The sequence below is a fragment of the Topomyia yanbarensis genome, chromosome 2, assembly GCF_030247195.1.
Source record: "Topomyia yanbarensis strain Yona2022 chromosome 2, ASM3024719v1, whole genome shotgun sequence".
Taxonomy (NCBI): Eukaryota; Metazoa; Arthropoda; class Insecta; order Diptera; family Culicidae; genus Topomyia; species Topomyia yanbarensis.
This window is the reverse complement of record NC_080671.1, coordinates 328,257,988-328,284,512: the sequence shown is the minus strand read 5'-3', so window position 1 is coordinate 328,284,512 and position 26,525 is coordinate 328,257,988. Positions and strand designations below refer to the sequence as shown.

The 26,525-nt window shown below is 40.7% G+C and overlaps 1 protein-coding gene across 1 annotated transcript in view; it reads left to right on the top strand.

Moving 5' to 3' along the window:
- LOC131683839 (rabankyrin-5) overlaps positions 1-26,525 on the top strand; it is a 99,068-nt gene continuing 72,543 nt past the window's right edge. The window contains exons 1-3 of the mRNA XM_058966181.1: positions 1-177; positions 1,471-1,785; positions 1,851-2,266. Coding sequence (XP_058822164.1) covers positions 174-177; positions 1,471-1,785; positions 1,851-2,266 — 735 coding nt within the window. The 5' untranslated portion in view covers positions 1-173. The remainder of the gene's footprint in view (positions 178-1,470; positions 1,786-1,850; positions 2,267-26,525) is intronic.

Here is a 26,525-nt window from a genome sequence, read left to right as displayed (position 1 = left end):
AAATTTCTTTTCATTTCGGTCGGTCGGAAGTGTTTACATCGGTTTGTGAGCAAAAAGTGAATTCCTCAGCGAGGAAGTTATGTTTTTCTTGTGATTAAAGTGCTTTATCGAATTCAACAGTTAATTGTTTCGTTGCATTTACAAATAATCGGTGCACATTTTGCCGCCTAAATATGGGTGAGTTCATTTATTGAGATGCGAGTGTTTATCACGACTAAATTCAAATATGTTAGATTTCCTGTAGATTATGGGGTTTTAAACTATTTGAACGATGCTTCAATAATATCGAACCCGAACTATATCATAAATGCTACTCCTTTTCTACAGTAGCATTAGTTAAACGACGGCACAAACTTGCTTCAAGATTCTCCACCCCGAATTCATTCATTCAGTTAAGAAATGATGACGAATAAGAGTATCGGACTGATAATGTGTCTGTGAGCAAATGATGTTCTCTTTCTTTCTCTTTGATATCGCTTATCACATATTTAGTGAGATGTAAACACTTGTTTGATGGTACACGGTACCTTTTGACTACAACGGATCGCTAGGTATCACTAGAGCGTAACTGATTGCATCGGTTACCGAAACTGCTGACATTTGAGCGTAGCTCTGCGATCTTCAAATCCCGGTTGATAATAGTGCAGGATGTAATAAGTTGGATTTGAATGTTTCGTGTTCCACTCGTCAGTAACTGACACCAACTTGCTATCAGTTAGACAATACACTTAAGTTTTTTTTTACGCGGTTTTTTTTTACGCGGATTTTGAAATTTACGCGGTTTTCATTTACGCGGATTTTGAAATTTACGCGGTTTTCATTTACGCGGTTTTTGAAATTTACGCGGTTTTCATTTACGCGGTTTTCATTTACGCGGATTTTGGAATTTACGCGGTACCCATCAATGAGGTTCCCTTTATCGCGGATTCTTAAATTTAAGTGGTCTTCATTTACGCGGATTTTGAAATTTACGCGGTTTTCATTTACGCGGATTTTGAAATTTACGCGGTTTTCATTTACGCGGATTTTGAAATTTACGCGGTTTTCATTTACGCGGATTTTGAAATTTACGCGGTTTTCATTTACGCGGATTTTGAAATTTACGCGGTTTTCATTTACGCGGCTCGTATCCCCCGCGTAAAAAAAAACCTGAGTGTATTTCTAAACTAACTCGAAATTGGCGTAGGCTTTAGATCCAAACCGTCCACTCAACGCCCAAAGTAATTGGCTGGTACCGAGTGATGTCTCGGTTAGCCAAGCACAATGGCTCTAGGTCGCTGACGAGTATAGGAACTCTTGTCTTTTGGCATTAGAGCCAGGATATAGTTGACAATATTCTTAGGAGCTGTTATTGACGTATAATTAAAAGATCCAACCCATTTTTTCTTCCTTCAACTAATATATAGTGTAAACTAGTAGATTTTCGCACTCAATGAAATTCCAAATAATAATTGCGGTATTTTATTTCAGAAACCAGTAACAATGGCTCTGTGAAGCTTGAGAAACACCTAAAGCTGCTAAAAGAAGAATACACCAAGCTGCAAAAAAACTATGCCGAATTGGAACGAAAATACAGTAAAGCCGCTGCATCTAACGATGACGTGGGCGAATTCAGTAGCTTTGTGTCCCGTCTTGTGATGACTGTCGCAACTCTGTATGGACGTAAGACTTACTCGGACATAACAGTAAAGCTTAAGGACAAAACTATGCCCGCTCATAAGTTTGTGTTGAACGCACGCAGCGAAGAATGGCGCGAGGAAGTAATAGCAGACAAGGCAGAGTTGGGTGAGCATCGTAATATACGGCACTATAATCGTCATCAGTTGAGTTAACGCCGTTTTTCCTTGCAGACTGGTCCGACCTGGAGGCCGATGTGGGTTTCGCGCTACTTCGTTGGATCTACACCGACGTTGTGGACCTGCAGCATGATTCGCTAGCATTGGATTTACTGAAAACGGCCCATCGGTTCAAACTGCCAGGGCTGATGGGTTTATGCGAACGGGCCTTGGTGTCATCGGTATCGGTTCGTTCGTGTGTGCGATTTTACTGTGTAGCCGAAGAAGTGGGAGCCGCCAATCTGCTAGAGTACTGCTCCGGTTTGATATCGACCCACTGGGATGATTTGACTCCACAGGATTTTGAGCATATGTCCGGTCCGTTGTTGTACAAAATGCTCAAAAGTAAGACGAAACATCCGTTGCATGCTGCCGTGCGGTTGCTGCGTGAGGATGTTGTTTTCCTGTGTTTGGTGGAGAACGATGGCTCGGTGAGTATAAATAATTTCATTTTTAAGCGTCTAACAAATTGTGTAGTCTTTGTCCTCTATGGGATGCGAATTAGACAATTTTAAGAGCTTTACAAATACGTTCCCGTTCATTCTACCGTATTAAGACTGACAACATTTTTATTTGCATTTACCTGGGTGGTGTTGTACATCGATTGAGAGAGTACAGCTTTGCATTGCTATTGGTTTATTAGCATGATCTATCGAGTACCTGCAGTATCTATTGGCACAGTCCATAGTTTGATATTTTGCAATTTTTGCAAAAACTAACGTTGTCGAAACATTACCTATCCTTATCTCGGTTAATCTTACCTTGGTGTAGGGGGTATATTTATTTCTATATACATTTTTGTTCATGATAATCGACTGGCAAGGGCAGCCTTGCTCAGTATATTAAAAATAATTTGAAACTTAATTTGTCATGTAGAAGAATACTTTTCCTAGTTACTAGTCTGCCTAGGACTATTTATTATAAAAGCAAAAGAAACATACAAAAGGAGGTCATAGAGTATCCGTATTTCGAGATTATAGAAGATACGTTCAGGTAAAATGTCGCAATGATGTGTCGAGCTTCAACACCTGCGCAATCGTTTTCAACCTTGAACTTCATCTCACCAAAGAACATCCAATAATGGCAATAGAACTAAGATTCGTCGTTACTTCGCTGCGAAAGCCTCACCAACGTTAAAAACTGTGAAGACTTAAAACCGAATGCTATTTCTGTTGAATTTGTTCATGATTTCTTTTGTATGTGATAGATAGCTTCATCGCCAAATGGCAGCTTCCGACCATGAATCACTTCAGCATTACGGCATTTTGTGAAAAAGAGCCCTTATATTGAAAGGGTACCATGTACGCACCATACTCTGCGCAGTTAAGAAATTTCTTGAAGTTTGATTCAATACAAAAAATAGAAAAAAGGTGTTACCCTTTCTTAAAATTTATTTTCGTGGTAGAGTTTTAACCACTTTATTCATAGTAATTATTAGTGAAAAAAAGAAAATACTATAAAAAATATATAATTTAAAAACTGATTCGTTATCTTGTTTCTAACTTTGCGCATGATTTATACAACCAGTATAAATTCACTTTTGGCAAGAATTATCTCTCATTTCGAACATACACAACTTCGTACGAAGTGGTTTTGTACCGGTTCAGAAAGAAAAATTTAAAAATATGCTATATTATCCCTGCTTTGCATAATAAATCTATTACCATCTTGAAGGAAATTAGTTTTCTTCCACTTCACTTTCGTTTTATCATACAACTAAGGCCAATTTTCTTAAAAATGCAAAAAATATGTAAGCTTTTAAAGATTTGCTACTGATCTGACAGTTTACTCGCAAAACATCCACCCCAAGCATGTAGCGCCCCCTACATATATTTTCTGCGTAAAGATGCCAATCGTGCATGGAAAATTTTCCATAGAAAAAAAAATCATCAATTATTAACTTTTATTCGTATCTTTGTCTTCATTTGGTCTATATACAATCGGTGAGGTGTATTTTGAAGGAAATGAGTCAGGGAATCTAGAAAAAATAATTATTTTTGCTTACAGTGTTGCCAAATGTGCTATATTTCCAGTTTAAAACTCACAATTCGTGCATTTTTGTTTTCAAAATTATTATGCCTTTGTGTTTCTCAGATAGTTTTACATATAAAAACATCTTATACATCAAGATAATTTGAGACAATCCCCAAACACAGTCAGTTGAAACAAAAAATTAAAAATTTCTCAGCACGTTTCTCGCTATATCTCAGTGACCAAGTACAATGTCAAAATTCTGTGAACGCCACTTTGTTGAGATTCTTCGAACAAGTAATGGGGCATATCTAACTCAGTTTACCCCAAAATGGCGTTTGTCATAAGATAGCACAACAGCGACGATATATGATTTCAGGCAAACATCATTAACACTCGGAATGCCAAGGGGTCAAAACAATGGGAACACTTACTTTGACCGGTCATATCTCAGCTAGTACTTAACCGATTTTAAAACCGTCTTCACCCCTGGAAATGTATGTCTTTTGTTAATACGTCGCATTAATAGAGGAATAGAGTTTTCTACCGCCAGTTATAGCAAAAAGAGTAAAACATAGTCAGCGAAAAAATGGGAACGCTACTTTGACTTACCATATCGTAGCCGTTTTTTCATCGATTTTAAATTTTTCTTCGACATTGGATAGGTATATCTTTTACAAAAACGGTGATCGTAAAAAATGAAAAACAAATTTATATATCCGAAGTTATTGTAAAAACAGTAACTGAAAGTCAGCACTGACAAAATGAGCTTTTCTGTTGAAACAATCGTATCTCGGGAATTTCAATGTTACTTACGCCAATGAAATCCTTAGAGTTTCTAGAATTGTAAATATTATACTTCTTTGAGGTTTTAGGCGGTATTATTTTCACAATGCGCGTGGCACATGGTTGTTTAAATTTTTGACGCTTTGCTTAGTTTTATGGTTTTACATGTGACATGTTTACTCAATAATTCTAAATATACTATATAGATTTTGGTATATCAAAATGTTTGTACAAACGTGAAGAAATACAATATTGTATGCAGAGCTGCAAATTTTCATCAGGTTGTTTTGAACTTGAAGGAAGAACAAATCTCAAATCATGCCCTACTATGTTCAATTCGCAGTTTTTCGTTTACATCATTCATTCAAACAGCCGAGCTGCTCAATCATTTTCTATTCATTTTCGATTTCATTGACCCTCTGTACTGGGATATTGACTACGTTTTTGAGCATGAGCATGATGACCGCACAATTCGTAGTTGCTACTCCGTGATTGACCAGAACAAGCGAAATTGCACAGAGAATCAACAGATGGGGCCTGGGAGTAGCTATCCATCCCCTATGTGCAAAACTCGAGAGTTCTATCTTTTAAAATGTCAATAACGGCGCCGCCCACGTTCTTACAGTCATCGTAGAAGGACAGGAATGTTAGTGTGGCAAACGTTGTTATGGAGACCGTGTATACCTCTGCATCTCTACGTTTGCCATGGGAAGGAGTTTTTGTTAGTGGGATGGGGTATAGCGTTACACAAATCTGGATTCACCTTGATAAGCGATACGATCTATGCAACTCTCTGGAGTGTTATCATTTCCTCATTGCTCTGGGCAGCCGGCTGCCGAGAATTTGTGATAGATTTATCATTTGTTGAATTAATTTGGAAATACTTTGCAAAAAAATACAACTTCAACTCCGGGCAACCGGTTACCGGGACTGTTGCCTATGCGATGTGGTGCAACTTATTCGTATCGCAATACCCATGAATACGATCAAACCATGCTCGAATTCGGTTCCGTTGCTTCGACAACCGACTAGTACTGATTCGCCGAGATATATCGGGATGTCGTCTAAGGAACAATTTCAACCGACAGGCAATACCGTCGGTGAACGGATTGTTTCCGCCTGATAGGCTGAACGTATACGCTACGAATGTTCTTAGTCGGTGCCGATCAACCGAAAAACCAACCTTTGTACTATCGATTTAGAGGTGTGCGCCGATGCATTTTTAATCGGCGGCGGCGTAAGCGACATATTTGGCCGGCGGCGGCGGCGTTGGCGGCGTCACGCCGTTGGACCCTATCGGCGGCGGCGCGCCGGCGTGTGTCGGCGTAACAAATATTGACACCTATGTAACTAAAAAAAATCTTGGCAGTACAATTCCTTTCCCAAATTTTCGGGTTCTATTGTATGAGGCACATACAAACAGACGTTACAGCTTGAAGAAAATTCTAAAAAAATCATCGCCCACAATGTACTAGCGACATCTGTTGAACACATTGCACAAAATGTAATTCTCGCAACCACATCAATTTTTTTTAACTGATGCTCTAATAGTGCCCACCCTGCTTGCGAAATGTAAGATAATAAATGAAAGGTAGAACTATTTTTACAGTTGTAAAATTTGAAGAACGAAATAGACAAATTGTCGATGTCGCATACTTCGACTTCGCATGAAATAATGATTGCAATTGACAAATTTGAAGAATGCAGAGTAACGACTGTATTTCAATGATCCACAATAATTAATTATTGTTCTATATTTGGGAAATTAAGCAACGGTAAAACAGTTTTTGTTTTGTTTGAGGAAATTAATTCTTGTTGTCGTTTCATTGTTTTACATTTCTTATAAAAGAAATGTATAGAATTCGCTCAAACTTTCAAGATTTTTTCCGAGGCCCGGAGGGCCGAGTCTTATATACCAATCGACTCAGCTCGACGATTTGGGACAATGTCTGTGTGTGTGTATGTGTGTGTGTGTATGTAACGGACAAATTCTCATTCGTGTTTCTCAGCAATGGCTGAACCGATCTTATCCAAACCAATTTTAAATGAAAGAACTAAAAAACAGTATGAACGCTATTAATTTGTTTTTGATTCTGATGTTTAGTTTCCAAGATATGAATGTTTGAATGCGTAAAAATGGCGTTTTTTGCAGTTTTTTTAAATTATCTGCCGAAATTGACAATATAGATTAACAATTTATATGCTTTTAGATAGCTTTAACAAATACCTTTCGAACAAGCTATAGATTGTTAAAATCGGACTATTATCAAAAGAGATATTTAACATTAAATGCGGACGAAAGATTTTTATCATTTCCCATTGCCAGAAATATGACCAAAAACATGTAATCTATTATTAACGCCAAAACGGCTTATTTTAGGTCAATAGTATCTTCGGAGAATTTAATGGAGGTAATATGTCCTTTCTGTTGGTATTGCTCTTTTGCTGATTAATCCCCCTATGAGTGAGATATTTTCACAAATTTTCGTCGAAGTGATTATATCGAAATGATGTCTTCAGCAAATTTGTAGCTCTTACTTTTGCGAATAACTTTACTGAAGACTTCAAATATCTATTTTGAATACTTTAAAAGTTATGGCTTGTTGTTTGTTGATTACTCTTTGTCACCTATTTATTGTTCAATATAGTAATAATCCATTGAAATAAGCTAAACATTAGTTCGATAAAACGAATTTTGTATTTCATTTTTCTATTTACAACCGCTAGAAATAATCACCGAACACTTCCAAGTTGTCTGGATGGAACTTGATAACTTATCAGTGCAAAAATGTTCCTTTGTGCGAACCTTCTGACTGCAACTTTTCTAACTTATGAACATCGGATCGATCTGAAACATATCGGAAAATGAAAAGCGAAATAAATAACTCCAAGCAACGGCGTAGCCAAGAGAAGGTTTTGGGGTTTACACCATACAACCCCCCTCCCCCCACCACACAAAAAAAAATATTGGATTGAAGTTGAAAATTTATTGATGCTGACTGATTTAATTCAATATTACAATAACAATTATCTGATCCGTACATTGATAACCTGTTGTTGTAAACATCATGAGGACTTTTGATAAATTGTCGGAATGGGGTCCTGATATGCAACGGATCTATTGGTCTTGATTTCACAGTTGTCTAATAGCATCAATATCAAATTCCTGCCTGAAAGCATTCCAATAGAAAATTCCAGAGTTCTGTAATCAATCATAATCCTCAGATTTCTTTTCAAATTGAGCTCGTTTTTGTAGAGATGCACTGTAATAATGGTCTTTATTTAATAGGAAGCGAAGTTAAAATTGATTTAATGTCTATGAAACATAGAACTGCTCACCAAAAAAATGCATAACTTTCAACATTTGCTAAAAATGTTTTTGCTTTTCTCATTCACTCTAAAATTCGTCAATCTAATCCCGACCCGGAGAGCCGAGTGTCATATGCCAATCGACTGAGTTCGTCGAAATCGGAAAATGTCTGTGTGTGTATGTATGTGTGTGTGTATGTGGAAAAAAATGTGACCTCTGTTTCTCAGAGATAGCTGGACCGATTTGCACAAAGTTAGTCTCAAATGAAAGGTACAACCTTCCCATCGGCTGCTATTGAGTTTTTTATTGATTGGACTTCCGGTTCCGGAGTTACGAGTTGAAGAGTGCAATCACACAGCAAATTCCCATATAAACTGAAATGAAAAATTTTCTAAATCAAATTTGTATTTTTGATGCCAAATGACTTTAAAATGCATGAAACATTGAGATGCTTGACAAAAATTGACTTTTTTGGACTTTGGTACATTTTTGCCTTTCTCATATAGAAAGGTAATGCAATCACTCTAAAAATTGACAATCATACCGGCCCGGAGGGAGTATGCAGTGAGGGGTTGCAACTTTAAAATTAAAACTAGTTTAAAATTTCTTAACAAGTTGAAAATTTTCGGCAGGACCTGGACCTCCCGGATCTTTCTCCATGATCCGCCGCTGGTTTCAAGCGATGTTTCAGTATCACATAGTATCTCAAGATCGTGGTTGTCGATCCATTGTATGTATGTGCAAATCGTACTGAACATGTAATATTCATTTCCACCATTGTATTGAACATAACCAGCTATGGAATCGTAGTCTGGACAAATGAGACAAGCACAATTGCACCACTAGGATTAAAACAGGTTTTTATTTTGGGAATGCGTCGAGTTGAGACGAAAACGTATTAATTAATAAATTTATTAATTAATTAATAACGAGGATAACACTTTCCGAATGTAGAGAGAAATTTATGAAAAATGACGATTTCCATTTGACTCTAGCAGGTTCTGATCGATTTTGATGAGCATTTGATTTTTGTTGTATGACCAATTGTATGTATAGGTCAAATGTTTAAAAACAGTAATTTAAGGTCAAGATAGCATCATTTTGAAACCGCCAATTTCGGAGGTTTTGTATTTTCGATAAGTTTTACAAACAGGGCGATACTTTTTTGCTAGCAGTTTAGAGGCGAAACTGTTATTTTCGTATTTTTTAGGATTATCAAGCTGATACCAGCTGTAAATAGTAACAATGATCGCTATTGAAAAAACACGGACGAAATCGGTGGTGTAGAACGGCAGTTATTGTAAAAAAACGTAAGGGCGATACTTCAATGCTGATAGGTGGGACCGAAAAAGTAAACAATCGCCAAAGGGGCGATACTATCATTTTGTCAATTTCAATAGCAAAAACAAATTTTAATTTTAATAATTTCAAATACTGTATGATGTTTTGGGATTCGATAACTGAATCATGCAATCTAGGATGTAAAAAAACACAATAGTTCTTAAATAGGAAATAAAACCAAGTTTGGAAATATTCACTGTTGATTTTCTTTGAATGGTATCACTGATTTCTTAGTTCTCAGTCACGTTGGAAATTTGAGTAAAGTATAAACTTCAAATCGATTCAAAAAAAAATTCGATTTGTTTGGCTCAGTACAATATATAACCCCTTTAGGAAAATTCAGCTTTCCCACCACAATTTAGATATTTTATTAACAGAGCATTAACAATAATTCGTTGGTATGTCTATTTTATGGGCCATTTTATCGGTTTCCCATTGATTTGGTTTGAGATTTCTAGCACTGATTTTGTCCTATGCTGATTTGAGTACTGCCACTGTCCCATGTAGTATGTGTTATCAAAAACATCGCGAAGCATCAAGTTCTAAATGTTCTCAAACGATATAATATCCGAAGAGTGATAAGAGTTATAAGAAATGTCTCATCACACTGTTAGGTGGATTAAACACGTTTTTTGTTTCAATTTAGTCTTCTTTACCGTCGCTCCCGCAGATACCAGGTACCCTAACAGGAGGCGTTATTAATGGCATTACTGCGCAGAAATATCACTTTTAATTATCGTGTAAGGACACCTTACAAGGTAGACACATCGCAGTTAAGCTCAGCCGGAAATGAACCGTAATCCTGGCTGGTTCCAGTTCCGTATTCCGGTTGTGCTACTGGATCCCGTGTACGAACTGGAACAAGCCAGATTTCCAGTTCGATTCCGGCTGAACTTTGCTGGGATTACTTCATTTTACAGGCTGGCGTTTACTTTTACTTCTTATAAGTACCAAATGTCCGCGATGATAAGGCATATTCGATTCCATGGCACTACATTTTCTTTCAACGTAAGATTTGCTTATATCTTGAATGCAAAGTATGCTCGATGTGCTGGAATCATACAGATCTGCACCCTGACGAAACCTAAATATACAGTTATTATCATTCATAATAATTCCACGACTTGATGTTTTAGCTCCTGTTGGGTTGAAGCTGATCATTAAACAAGTCTGATTGAAAATGGTCTGAGCGTATCTCTAGTTTTCGTTGCACCTGCACACCGCCAATTTCTCCAGCAGTTCCGGGGATCTTCAAATTCTAATCCATTGCATACATCTATTCAGATTCGATACACCGAATCAATTAATTTACTAACATCCTATTATGTGCTTACTCACAGATCGGCATCGTGTTGTAATTTAAGAAATGGTCGTGAACCACTCCCGCCTTGCTCACTTCGACAAGAATGAGTTTCACATTTTCAGCCCATTTTTTTGTTTGCATGAGATTAAAAAGACGGTAACGTTTTCGGATGGGTGCAGAAACTAAGTAACGCATTTAGCTCTGTGTCAAAATCTTTTCTTTTTTTTTTTTTTTTTTTTTGCTGATATTGCGCATTTTTGTAATTTAAATCGACCGTTTTACCTACGAGTGATGAAAATTCATCTCGTGTTACGTCCTCTTTGTCTGTGATACCAGGCTGATGCAACTGCCACTGAAAATCTTTCTTGAGTGGGGCTAGATGACACGATTAATAATTTATGCGACCAGAAATCTTACCCTCTGCATCACCACATCAGTGCACCAACGTCGCTAAAAGTCAAGATCACTCTGCCCAACTATTCTTCAAGAAAAAAAATTCAAAATAGGTCACGATCAAGGGGTGAGTCGCTTAGCACAAATCGAATTGTGCTCACAAACAAACAGCGAGGTAGCTCGTGCCGCAATGTACCACGATGTGCCACGGTGTGCCACGCTGTGCCATGGTGTTTAGTAAAACAAAAGCAATGGTTGCTATGATTATTCAACTACACTTTGTTGACAGTTTTCGAGTTGTCAGAAGTGTGCCTCATTGTGCCACACATTGTGGTATCGGGTGAAATGATCGTGTATTACTGTGAATCGTAATCTTATATCGTGTTATTGTAGGTGATATACTGTGCATAGCACATTGTTCTAAGCGACTCACCCCTTGGTCACGATTCAATCAATGATAAATAAACCTCGTATTGAAAATAATTTTTGTGTTTTTACAAAACTAGTTCACGCAAAAAAAAAGATTCCATTATACTCAAATGTTTAGTAGGTGGTTGTACCTGAATATGTTTAATATTTTTATGATTCTAGTTCATAACTTGATGATACATTGATTTATATTAGCTTTATTGACTGAAAAAGTAAAGAATTGAACGATTGTGCAACGATTTTCGTAAATTCTCGTCGTGTTATCGTGATATTTTGGTCTTGAGCTTACCGTCGGATTTTTTACACAGAGTGTCTTATAGTTTTCTTAATTATTTCACGGACATGAATTGTGGCTAGGTAATGTATTTTTGGTGCTCAGCGTAGTTTCATTTAATTTCGAAAATTACACTGAATCTTAACAAAAGAATAACAGAGTTACAGGCAGGGATGCCATTATGCCAGATTTATCTGGCACAACTAGAGGTTTTGGCAGCTTCCAGGCAAAAAGACAAATTTCTCATTCTGTCAGATTTTTAAGTTTTGGAAGCGGCTACATACACATTTTGGAAATTTGGGTAAACATGTCCCAAATTTTACAAAAATCGATTGATGCACATTCTACGAAAACTAAAATATATGCCAAATTTCGATGACTATGAGGTCGCTGTCAAGTGCCAGATTTTGCCAGATATTTTTAATTGAACTGCCAGATTTTCTTTGAAAAATAGTGGCAACCCTGGTTACAGGTCCTAGTAGTTTCCTTGTAATACTCGCGCCTATGAGACTGGTTGCTAGCAGTTGTACACAATAGCTCACATAGAAATTTCAAAACCAAAGAGTAGAGCGAATAATCCATGAATAATAGTCTGAATTCTTTGTAATTGTTTACGTAAGTATATTAAGATTATGTGAAAGATTTATTACTTTATGAACTATATCAAGAACAGTTTCACGAGCTCGACTGGTGAATCGTGTCTAACATATAAGGAATCTCATACGTCTCCCAACCTTTGAACGGAACGGATCGTTATATTTCACAGTGGTGCTCGGTGTGTAAATTTTAGTGAGTCAAGGTCATCCTTTGTTCGTTCGTTAGCAGCCGTTCTGCTGGTGCCGACAGTAAATCCAGTACATTGTTTTCGCTGGTGCGGAACAATCGACGTTGTTTGCAGATAAGTTTTGCTTTATTTTTTTTCCTCGTTTGCTTTCTTTCCTTTTCCCTACTTTTACTCTACCTTGTAATCAAATAATAAGACACATTCCCGTTTATATAACGCTCTGCCCTCGTGCTTAAATGGCCGAGGGCGAAATACCATCTGATGCAATCATGGAAGTCCCTGATCCCCCTAATACTCGCATTGCTCCCCGTATAAAGCAGTACCCAGAAGGTTCCTCTGGGCCATGGGTGGTATATTTTCGGACCGGAGAGAAACCGGTTAATATATTAAAACTTTCTCGAGATCTGACTGCTAATTACCCGGCCGTAACTCAGATAACACGTGTTCGGGCAAACAAGATACGTGTTCTAGTGAGTGATCTCGGCCAGGCAAACGCGATTGCTTGCTGTGAGCGCTTTACGCGGGAATTTAAAGCGTACGTGCCTTGTGTGGCCTGTGAAATCGATGGGGTAGTGTCCGAACCGGGCCTGAAATGCGAAGAACTGTTGGAGCACGGGGTTGGCTGCTTTAAGGACCCCTCTCTTGAACAGATTAAGATCTTAGAATGCAAACAATTGTATACCGCAAACACCGAGGGAGGTAAGACTACCTACTCTCTATCAGGCTCGCTTCGGGTGACATTCGCCGGGTCCTCTCTTCCCAACTACATCCTCCTTGACAGGGTTCGCCTACCAGTTCGCCTGTTTGTACCGCGGGTCATGAGCTGCAGCAATTGCAAGCAGTTGGGCCACACAGCCACATATTGTGGAAATAAGAAACGATGCGGCAAATGCGAAGGAGAGCATGAGGATGACTCTTGCGACAAAGAAACTGAAAAGTGTATTTGCTGCGGGGGCCCTTCACATGCTCTTAAATCATGCCCTGCGTACAAGCAGCGCGGGGATAAAATTAAGCGCTCCCTTAAGGAACGCTCAAGGCGTTCTTATGCAGAAATGCTAAAGAATGCTTCGCCATCTGTCCTGTCCGAAAATCCCTATGCTGGTTTGGCTAACGTTGAGCAAGAATCTGACGACCCACGAGAGGGAACATCTTTGGTTAACCCAGGGGAATCCAGGAAGAGGAGAAATCCAGCCTCCCCTACATTGCCTCGTAAGGGTGCCAAGGTGTCGTCCACTCAGAGTGCGCCATCTACAACCAATAAATCCAACGGAAGTGATGCACAAAAGCCGAAGCAATTTGCTCCAGGACTTGGAAATATTAATTCTAACAAGGAGTACCCACCACTTCCAGGGACATCCAAAACCCCAAGTGTCCCCTTTTTTCAAACAGATACTCAGTCCAGTAGCGGACTAATGAAATTTTCTGACATAGTGGACTTAATTTTCACAGCTTTCAATGTTACTGATCCTCTTAAAAGCCTTCTGATACGTTTTCTCCCTATAGTGCAAACATTTTTGAAGCAGTTGACTACTAAGTGGCCCCTCCTTGCAGCGATCGTATCCTTCGATGGCTAAGTCATCGAACGAGGTCACCGATTCGATCACTGTTCTACAGTGGAACAGCAGAAGTATCCTCCCGAAAATCGATTCCTTTAAATTTTTACTAAATAGTTTAAAATGTGATGCTTTCGCATTATGTGAAACTTGGTTAACTTCCGATATAAATCTCAACTTCCACGACTTTAATATAATTCGTCTGGATCGAGAAAACCCCTATGGAGGAGTACTTTTGGGGATCAAAAAGTGCTATTCTTTCAACCGAATTAACCTCCCTTCGACACCAGGCATTGAAATTGTCGCTTGTCAAGTTTTAATCAAAGGTAAAGACCTTTGCATTGCTTCCATCTACATTCCTCCTAGAGCCTCGGTAGGGGACCGAACGCTTTGTAATATCACGGAATCCTTACCGGCACCGCGGCTAGTTCTGGGAGACTTTAACTCGCACGGTACGGTATGGGGCTGTCTTCATGATGATAATAGATCAACATTAATCCAAGATCTTTGCGATAATTTCAACATGACCATCTTAAACACGGGAGAAATGACGCGGATTCCTACACCACCAGCACGCGCAAGCGCGTTGGATTTATCGCTTTGCTCGACATCGCTACAGTTAGATTGCATGTGGAAGGTGATCCCTGATCCCCACGGTAGCGATCATTTGCCTATCGTGATTTCAATTGCTAACGGTTCAAGACCATCGGAAACAATCAATGTATCGTATGACCTCACACGGAACATTGATTGGAAGAGTTACGCGACCGCGATATCCGTTAAAATCGAATCCACTCAAGAACTTCCTCCGGAGGAAGAGTACAGGTTTTTGGCTGGCTTGATTCTCGACAGTGCGAATGAAGCTCAGACTAAACCAGTACCCAGCGCGAATACCCATAGACGGTCTCCCACCCTGTGGTGGGATAAAGAGTGCTCAGAGCTGTACGCGGAAAAGTCCACTGCATATAAGGCCTTCCGGGAAGACGGGTTACCCGCTAGCTATCAACAGTACGCGTCGTTAGAAAGGCGAATGAAGAGTCTAATGAAAGCCAAAAAACGCAGTTATTGGCGCCGGTTCGTCGACGGGTTAACGAGAGAAACAGCGATGAGCACTCTTTGGGGTACGGCTCGACGTATGCGTAATCATAATAGTACCAACGAGAACGTGGAATATTCAAACCGTTGGATATTCGCTTTCGCCAAGAAGATCTGTCCGGACTCTGTCCCGGTACAGAAAACGTACCGCGCCGCGTCTTCTCACGATACCGCGAACGAAACACCGTTTTCGATGGTGGAGTTCTCACTTGCTCTCTTATCGTGCAACAATAACGCCCCAGGGTTAGACAGAATCAAATTCAACTTGCTGAAGAATCTGCCTGACACTGCAAAAAGGCGCCTGTTGAATTTATTTAACAAGTTTCTTGAGGGTAACATTGTCCCTTATGAATGGAGGCAAGTGAAGGTCATCGCCATCCAAAAACCAGGAAAACCAGCCTCCGACCACAACTCGTATCGGCCGATTGCAATGCTGTCCTGTATTCGGAAGTTGTTCGAGAAAATGATCATGTTTCGCCTCGACAATTGGGTTGAAGCAAATGGCTTACTGTCAGATACACAATTTGGCTTCCGCAAAGGCAAAGGGACGAACGATTGCCTTGCGTTGCTTTCTACAGAAATCCAAATGGCCTATGCTAACAAAGAGCAGATGGCATCAGTCTTCTTGGATATTAAGGGGGCTTTTGACTCAGTTTCTATCAACACTCTGTCAGAGAAGCTGCACCAGCATGGTCTTTCGCCAATTTTAAATAACTTTTTGCTAAACCTGTTGTCTGAAAAGCACATGCACTTTTCGCATGGCGATTTAACAACATCGCGATTTAGCTACATGGGTCTTCCCCAGGGCTCATGTCTAAGTCCCCTGCTCTACAATTTCTACGTGAATGACATTGACGATTGTCTTGCCAATTCATGCACGCTAAGGCAACTTGCAGACGACGGGGTGGTCTCTGTTACAGGGCCCAAAGCTGCCGACTTGCAAGGACCATTACAAAATACCTTGGACAATTTGTCTGCTTGGGCTCTTCAGCTGGGTATTGAGTTCTCCACGGAGAAAACGGAGTTGGTTGTTTTTTCTAGGAAACGTGAGCCGGCGCAACTCCAGCTTTTAATAATGGGTGCAACGATCAACCAGGTTTTCACATTTAAATATCTCGGGGTCTGGTTCGACTCTAAAGGTACCTGGGGATGTCACATTAGGTATCTGAAACAGAAATGCCAACAAAGGATCAATTTTCTCCGAACAATAACTGGAACATGGTGGGGTGCTCACCCAGGAGACCTGATCAGGTTGTACCAAACAACGATATTGTCGGTGATGGAGTACGGGTGTTTCTGTTTCCGCTCCGCTGCGAACATACACTTCATCAAACTAGAGAGAATCCAGTATCGTTGCTTGCGCATTGCCTTGGGTTGCATGCACTCGACCCATACGATGAGTCTCGAAGTGCTGGCGGGCGTTCTTCCGCTAAAAAATCGATTTTGGGAACTCTCATATCGATTGCTCATCCGATGCGACATTCTGAACCCGTTGGTAATTGAAAACTTCGAGAGGCTCGTCGAGCTTAATTCTCAAACCCGATTTATGGCCTTGTACTTCGACTACATGGCACAGAGCATTAATCCTTCTGCATATACTCCCAACCGTGTTCGTTTGCTAGATACTTCTGATTCTACTGTATTCTTCGACACATCCATGAAGGAAGAGATTCGTGGAATCCCGGACCATATACGCCCGCAGGTGATCCCCAATATATTTTATAATAAATTCCGAGAAGTCGACTGCGACAAAATGTTTTACACTGACGGATCAAATCTCGATGGGTCCACTGGCTTCAGTATCTTCAACAATACTATCACCGCTTCATTCAAGCTCAATGATCCCGCTTCAGTTTACGTCGCAGAGTTAGCTGCAATTCAGTACACCCTTGGGATCATCGACACTCTGCCCACAGATCACTACTTCATCGTTTCGGACAGCCTCAGCTCTATCGAGGCTCTTCGTGCGGTGAAGCCTAAAAAGCAATTACCGTATTTTCTGGGGAAGATACAGGAGTCCTTGTGTACGTTATCTGAAAAATCTTATAAGATTACCTTTGTTTGGGTCCCCTCTCATTGTTCTATCCCGGGCAATGAAAAGGCCGACTCATTAGCAAAGGTGGGCGCATTAAATGGTGACATATACGAAAGACCAATCTGCTTCAATGAATTTTTTAGTATTTGTCGTCAGAGGACGCTCAACAGTTGGCAAACCTCGTGGAGCAATGGGGAACTTGGACGATGGCTACATTCGATTATCCCAAAGGTATCAACGAAGCCTTGGTTCGGGGGGATGGATGTGGGTCGGGATTTTATTCGTGTAATGTCCCGACTTATGTCCAATCACTACACCATGGATGCGCATTTGCGGCGTATTGGGCTTGCGGAGAGTAGTCTGTGCGCTTGTGACGAGGGCTATCACGACATCGAACACGTTGTCTGGGTGTGCGCCGGGTATTGTGACGCCAGGTCTCAGTTAAAGGAATCCCTTCGGGCCCGAGGTAGACCACCCAATGTACCAGTCCGAGATATGCTGGCAACTCGTGATTTCCCCTATATGTCCCTTATTTATACCTTCATAAAAACGATAAATATCCCAATTTAGCCCCTCTCTTTTATTTCTCGTTTTTAGAGTTTCCTCCTGCCTTGTGGAACCGATCAGCTCCAGAGTGCCACTATGTAACCGCCGTCGCCCTTACCACTACGCCTGCATAGAAGGAAACTGAAGCGAGAGCGACTCGAGGTCCGATGACTTTTGAAGGATTCCCCGCGGGTCCGAAGAATACCATCCGCCAATCCGGTACTCGACGACTTACTAGACTGAGGCGCAAATTTGATACGCTGATCTCCCTCCCCCCCCCCCCCGCCGTTCGAGCGAAAGTTGCAAGTTTTGCTCTTCTTTCCCTGTCTCTCCCCTGTCTTTGATACAACTGCTGCTACACTGATGCGGAAATAAGCCACCCTTTGAATATCTTGACCAAGCATAAGTTTTAGTTAAAAAATTCAAATTAGTATTCTGTATTCCTAGTTTTAAGATAGCTATAATTTTTACTCTTTATTGAAACTCTTGTCCTCCATCTTGTAAATAGAATTGAATCCCTAGTTTTAAGATTTCTGTGAAATTTCTCATAAATATTTGTTCCCCCTTTTGTGTACTAAACTATATTGTTAGTTTTAAGATAACCGTAAAATATTTCGTAAAATACTATTACTCCCCCTCTTGTATATCAAAGTGAATCCCTTGTTTTAATTTTTTTCATAAAAAAATCTTTTGGCCCTCTTTTGTATATTGAATCGTATTTCTAGTCTTAAGATAGCTGTAAACTTTCTTTTCCTTTGTAAAAAAAAATATTTCAACATTGTAACCTCCTAGTTTTAAGATATCCAAAATGTAAAAACAAAAGCATTTGGCACCGCCAAGCTAACGCATTTGTGCCTATCAAATAAACGAAATGAATAAAAAAAAAAATATATAAGGAATCAACTATATCTTGAAAGTGGATGTGTGTTTTTTTTTGAATTTGTGGACCATTTCACGAATGGTGAATTGTAACTTATATGCTCGTAATCATAATCAGTTGACAAAGCAAGAATGGATCCATGAATTATATTCCGAGTGTCGTGTAATGATTTTCGAGAAAATATCAAGACTTTGTTAACTTAGTGATCTAATTCACAACCACTAATGCCAAATAAATATGTGATAAATCATGAATCAGTTAACGTCGTATATTCGAACCATAGACAATGTTCATAGATTTGTGGATAAAATTATGAGCTAATGATTTTCGAGTTCGCGAATTGTTGGCGTGAGAAAAAAAAATCGTCGGCGGCGCGCCGCCGGTCTACCTTTCGGCGTCGGCGTTTGTTGAAATTTACTGGCGGCGGCGGCGTGGCGCGGCGGCGCACAGGTCTACAGTATCGATTATCCAATTGACAATGTGTTTCCTCTTCTTTCGGTAAAATATGCAGTCTTCTGGGATTTCGAAAAGCTTGCCTTGCTTTAAGGTTGCACAGAGAAAGCGCAAAATTCGCAAACGAAAAAAGCAGTTTTTTTCCACACCGTATGTCAGATCTTCATAAAAATCAGTCAGCGTATGTAGAATGTTGTTACAGTACTGCTGATTGATTTTTATGAAGATCTGACATACGGTGTGGAAAAAAACTGCTTTTTTCGTTTGCGAATTTTGCGCTTTCTCTGTGCAACCTTAAGCGAATTGTGCTTTCAGGAACATTGCATGCAGTCGCTACCCGACGGATAGAGTGACTGTTTCTAGCAAGATCGATAGCGCTTTCCACTTGCACAAACGAGTAAGGCTTGCATTTGCGTACCATCCCAAAAATTTGAACGTTTTATCATGTGATGATCGCTTTGTTCATTTATTTACCTTACATGAATGATTTTTCATGGTAAACAAATACAGTCAAGTATTAGCAATAAGAGCATGTTCAGGAGTGTTTCAGTTCTAGGTTCATAATTTTGACAGTTCTATTCTATTCTATTCTAACCCTTACACAGTCAGTATTGAAAAGCATCCTGGAAAACACCGCAGTTATTCTTTAGTGTTTTTCTTGTCAACATTAATATTTGAAGCATATTATGTGTAATATGTCGCAAATATTAAAACGGCCAGGCCTACTGTGCAGAGTTGGGTTAAAAGGTGTTTCAAAACTATACGGCAATTAATTTGTTCATTTAATGAATAATTTAACTAACGAATCGTTTTGAATCTTGAATTAGGAAGAAACGAGGACAACCGTACCGACCGTTTCAGTTTATAGGGGATTGGGATATATCGTTGGAAGTGACTCTGCTAAGAAGGTTAATGCCACTCCTTTGGTCCTTGGGGATGGGGCAGAGGGATTTACTTTTTGTTTCTTTTCAATCAAACACAAATACTTTCTCTTTCATAAACTGTTGTGAACTGTGTTCGACTAATAACAGTTTGTCTGGAATTCAAAGTGGATTTTGACAGTTGGCTTTTAGGCCGTAATCATATGTTTGTCGAGAATTCATTCACCAACCAAAGCATTCATTTGTTATTAGGGACCATTCATAAATTACGTAACGCTTTAAGGGGGGAGGGGGTTCGAGAAGTTGTTACATATTGTGACATAGGGGGGAGGGGGAGTAAGCTAGATCGTTACGTAACATGTTTTCATCGAAGAAAAAAATTTTTTTTCAAGGAATTTGTTACGTAATAGGGGAGGGGGGGGGATAACTAAATTTGTGATAATTTGTTACATGGGGGGAGGGGGGAGTCAATTTTGGGCAATTTTTGCGTTACGTAATTTATGAATGGTCCCTTATGTGGACAGTTTTAAGGCAGAAGTTAACATCTTCTACATTTTCGAGCATAAGGGAACTGCGTAATCTATATTTGGTCACTTTTGATCAATAATCCCTCTCAGAGCTAGAATAGAAATAAAATTCACTTTGCTTCTGAAACCGAACATGTCCGTACCTGAAAGCGCTGCGTCGGCCGAACGAATGACGATTGAAACGAACCAAAAATTTCATTCATCGCTGCGGGCGTGAATTGAATTTTGTTTTCTTTCAAGTTCAGGCAACGATGTCAATTTTTTTAAGCTCTGGTCACGACAAAATATTTACAAACATTCAACCGTTTTTTGCCTTTCCCATATAAAGAAAGACTACACTGAAAAAACTAGACACGTTAACATCATGTGGAAACACTTGAATTGATTCAATTGTAAAGCACATGAAAAGGATATGTTTGCCATTTGAATATCTAGTAAAGTGTGCGCAATGTGATTTTCAAGTGGAATTCTTGCGAACATTATGTGAAAATCAAATAAACATCATAAGAAATACCATTGACTAAGATTTCCAAATGAATTACACGTGAATATCGATTAGTTTTACCTATAGATGTAATGGGTAGAAGAATCGGCGAAATCAATTGCTTTACATATGTTGCACCCTATGTTTTTCACATGAATGTTATGTGGAAAGTTCATACAATGCGACTCAACAGCATAGCAACCAAAATCTAACGGTAAAGCACAACGTATTCATGTGAAAGTAGTATGAATATAATTTGAAATAGCACATTAACTGCGTTTTAATAGGTTTTCATGTGAAATTCGAAGAGAAATCCTTTGATTTGCTTTTCAACATGCAAGGGCCTTTGAAATGATGTTAAATTTCCTTTGGTTTTATAGTGTGATTTTTTATCAGTGTATGCAATCACTCAATATGGTTTGCAAAAACCGCCCAGAAGGCCCAGTAATCAGCCTTAAGGACGATTCAGACGATACATCTGCTTCCATCAACGGAACGTCACCGTTCCGTCAGGATAAGTTTAATACTTTTCCCTTGGGCCCGTTCAAACGAGCCGTACATCAAAACGTTCGTGCCGTTGATGTTGTGTGTCAATGCTTCCATTTAATTGCATGTAACTAATCTTGACCAACGTTGTCTTGACTTTCCGTACCGGTGACGGAAGCCTGATGTATCGTATGAATCGTACTTTATTCTACATTACGACGGATCACACGACGAATGTTGTTCGATCGAAGCAGGCTCCCGTTTTATTTTGTTGTCGTTATTGAGAATGCGAAGCACATTCGTGCGAAAAAGTGATACGCCGTAATGCAGAATAAGGCTGAATATCAGTTTATGAATTCGTTTTCGAGCTCTCCATCGAGACAGAGGTTGTTTTTTTCTAGTCCGTAGTGCTGTGTGAGGCGATAAAGAATAGTTTTAATCCGCATTCAAGGTTATTTTGCCAGTTCGGTTCGGTCCTCAGTCTTTTGTTCGCGTGTGAGGATTAAACAATAGCCAGCTGTATAAGCTGGATCGGTTCGTCGTTGGACACCAGTTTAAAGCTAAGTGGTTTTTGTCTTTTGTAACACATTTATTGCTTTCTTCCGTCTGCGCGGGCGCTGACCCCGTGCGTTGACGTTTTCTATGGTTCCCTCTCCGGATGGTCAAATGGAAGTTGAATCGGGTTCAACTTCTAAGGCTCCCCCCCGGCCCAAATGCTATCCAGAACTCTCAACTGGTCCATTTGTGGTCTTCTTTCGGCCCAAGACTAAATCACTGAATCTTCTTCAGATTTCTAGAGACCTGACGGAACGGTTCTCGGCTGTGACCGAAATTTCAAAGGTCCGCTCGGACAAGATAAGGGTGTTGCTAGCCAACTCAAAGCAGGCAAACGATATTGCTTGCTGTGAGCACTTTACGCGGGATTATAACGTGTATATTCCGGCTGTAAGAGTACAATCCGAAGGCGTCGTAACCGATGAGAGTTTGACGTGCGAGGATCTGCTGAAGTACGGGGTTGGCCGATTCAGAGACCGCTTACTTCAGCCAGTTAAAATACTTGAGTGCAAACGTTTGCACTCAGTAGTAGTTGCGGGGGATGGTTCAAAAACGTACCCCCAATCAAACTCTTATCGGGTGACCTTCGCTGGTACCGCTTTGCCAAATTTCGTCCTCTTGCACAAGGTTCGTCTGCCTGTGCGTCTGTTTGTGCCGCGGGTCATGAATTGCACAAAGTGTAAACAACTGGGTCACACAGCCACCCATTGTAGCAACAAGGCCCGCTGTGGAAAATGCGGAGAGAATCATCTAGATGATTCGTGCAGTAGGCAAGCCGAAAAGTGTCCTTACTGTGCGGAGAGTCTGCATGATATCTCGGCATGTCCCGCGTACAAACTACGCGGGGATAAACTGAAACGTTCCCTTGCGGGACGATCCAAACATTCTTTCGCAGAAATGTTAAAGAATGCTACGCCACCATCCTCAGCAAACATCTATACTCACTTGCCTCCTGACGAGGGCGAGGCTGGTAACCCACAAGAGGGAACATCTACTAGGGTGCCTAGAATTTATAGGAAGAGGAGGAACACTTCCTCTCGTAAAGTTCCTTGTAAAGGCCAGAAGGTGTCCCTTGAGGGGGCTCCGAAAGTCACATCTATTGGAAGTGTTGCAACCAAACCGAAGCAATTAGCTCCTGGTCTCGGAGGATTAAGCTCAGAGAAGGAGTTCCCAGCACTTCCAGGAACATCAAAAATCCCAAGTGTTCCTTTGTTTCAGTTCGAGAGTAATCACAGCACTGGAATTATAAAACTCTCGGACATAGTGGACTGGATAATAAAAACTTTCAATATTACTGATCCTATTAAAAGTCTTATGTTAGCTTTTCTCCCTACAGTGAGAACATTTTTGAAGCAGTTGACTGCTAAATGGCCCCTCCTCTCAGCGATTGTATCCTTCGATGGCTAACTCATCGAACGAGGTCACGGATTTGATCACTGTTCTACAGTGGAATTGCAGAAGTATCATCTCGAAAATCGATTCCTTCAAAATTTTAATAAATAATTTGAGTTGCGATGCATTTGCATTATGTGAAACTTGGTTAACTTCCGACATAGAACTCAACTTCCACGACTTTAATATTATTCGCCTGGATCGAGACACCCCCTATGGAGGAGTGCTTTTGGGGATCAAAAAGTGCTATTCCTTCTACAGAATTAACCTTCCCTCGATAACAGGTATTGAAGTTGTCGCTTGTCAAGTAACAACCAAAGGCAAAAGCCTTTGCATAGCTTCCATATATATTCCCCCCAACACCGCGGTTGGGCACCGACGGCTACAAGACATCTTAGAATCCCTGCCAGCACCGCGACTAGTTTTAGGAGACTTTAACTCTCACGGTACAGCATGGGGTTGCCTCTATGATGATAACCGGTCTTCCTTAATTCAGGATCTTTGCGATAACTTCAATTTGACAATTTTAAACACGGGTGAAATGACACGGATTCCTGCTCCTCCAGCGCGCCCGAGCGCCTTAGACTTGTCCCTTTGCTCAACATCGCTGCGGTTAAATTGCACGTGGAAGGTAATTCCTGATCCCCACGGCAGCGACCATCTGCCGATTGTAGTCTCAATCAATAACGGTTCAAGGCCATTGAAATCAATCAATATTTCGTATGACCTCACACGAAATATCGATTGGAAGAGCTATGCTGCCGCGATATCCGACAACATCGAATCTACCCAAGAACTTCCTCCGGAGGAAGAGTACAGCTTTTTGGCTGGCTTGATTCTCGACAGCGCGAATCAAGCTCAGACTAGGCCAGTACCCGGCGCGAACATACAAAAACGTTCTCCCAATCCCTGGTGGGATAAAGAGTGCTCAGACGTGTAGGCAGAGAAGGCCGCCGCGTTTAAGACCTTCCGGAACGACGGGTTACCCGCCAGTTTTCGACAGTACGCGACGTTAGACAAGCGAATGAAGAGTTTGATGAAAGCCAAAAAACGCGATTATTGGCGCCGGTTCGTCGACGGATTAACGAGAGAAACATCGATGAGCACTCTTTGGGGAACAGCCCGACGTATGCGAAATCGAAACAGTACTAATGAGAGCGTGGAATATTCAAACCGTTGGATATTCGATTTCGCCAAGAAGGTTTGTCCGGATTCCGCCCCGGCACAGAAGATTTACCGCGCCGCGTCTCCTCACGATAGCGCGAACGAAACACCTTTTTCGATGGTGGAGTTCTCACTTGCTCTCTTGTCGTGTAACAATAAAGCTCCGGGGCCAGACAGAATCAAATTCAACTTGTTGAAGAATCTGCCTGACTCTGCCAAGAGACGCTTGTTGAACTTATTTAATAAGTTTCTCGAGGCTAACATTGTCCCACTCGATTGGAGACAAGTGAAGGTCATCGCCATCCAAAAACCAGGAAAACCAGCCTCCGACCACACTTCGTACCGTCCGATCGCAATGCTATCCTGTATCCGGAAGTTGTTCGAGAAAATGATCCTATCCCGCCTCGACAATTGGGTCGAAGCAAATGGCTTACTGTCAGATACACAATTTGGCTTTCGCAAAGGCAAAGGGACGAACGATTGTCTTGCGTTGCTCTCAACTGAAATTCAAATGGCCTATGCTAGCAAAGAGCAGATGGCATCAGTGTTCCTAGATATTAAGGGGGCTTTTGATTCAGTTTCGATCAACATTCTTTCAGAGAAGCTGCACCAGCATGGTCTTTCAGCGACTTTAAACAACTTTTTATTAAACTTGTTGTCGGAAAAGCACATGCATTTTTCGCATGGTGACTTATCGACATCACGATTTAGCTACATGGGCCTTCCCCAGGGCTCATGTCTAAGCCCCCTTTTATACAATTTCTATGTCAACGACATTGATGAATGTCTTGACAATTCCTGCACGTTAAGGCAACTTGCAGACGATGGCGTGGTGTCTGTTACGGGACCCAAAGCTGTCGATCTACAAGGACCATTACAGAATACCCTGGACAATTTGTCTGCTTGGGCTATTAAGCTGGGTATCGAATTCTCCACGGAGAAAACTGAGCTAGTTGTATTTTCAAGGAAGCGTGAACCAGCACAACTACAGCTTCTATTAATGGGTCAAACTATCGCTCAGGTCTTCACAGTAAAATATCTAGGGGTCTGGTTCGACTCGAAAGGTACTTGGGGATGCCATATTCGGTATCTGAAACAGAAATGCCAACAAAGGATCAACTTTCTTCGTACAATAACCGGAACATGGTGGGGTGCCCACCCAGGAGACCTAATTAGGTTGTATCAAACAACGATACTGTCGGTAATGGAATACGGATGCTTCTGCTTTCGCTCCGCCGCGAACATACATTTCATCAAACTCGAAAGAATTCAGTATCGTTGTTTGCGTATCGCCTTAGGGTGCATGCAGTCGACCCATACGATGAGTCTCGAAGTGCTGTCGGGCGTTCTCCCGTTGAAAAATCGATTTTGGGAACTCTCATATCGATTGCTCATTCGATGCGATATCTTGAACCCGGTCGTGATTGAAAATTTCGAAAGGCTTGTTGAGCTCAATTCTCAGACCCGTTTCATGTCCCTGTACTTTGACTACATGGCGCAGAATATTAACCCTTCTTCTTACAATCCCAACCGTGTGCATTTCATAAATACTTCTGAATCTACTGTTTTCTTCGACACATCCATGAAAGACGAGATTAGTGGAATTCCGGACCACATACGCCCACAAGTGGTTCCAAACATTTTTTATAATAAATTCCGAGAAGTCGACTGTTCTAAGATGTTTTATACTGACGGATCAAACCTCGAAGGATCCACTGGCTTCGGTATTTTCAATCAAAAGTTCACCGCCTCCTACAAACTCAGTGACCCTGCTTCAGTTTACGCCGCAGAACTAGCTGCCATTCAGTATACCCTTGGAGTCATTGAAACATTACCCGCAGACCATTACTTCATCGTTTCGGATAGCCTCAGTTCCATTGACGCTATTCGCTCGATGAAACAAGGCAAGCACTCCTCGTATTTTTTGGGGAAAATACGGGAGCTACTGAGTGCTTTATCTGACAACTCTTTCCAGATTACCTTGGTATGGGTCCCTTCTCATTGCTCCATTCCGGGCAATGAGAAGGCAGACGCCTTAGCTAAGGTGG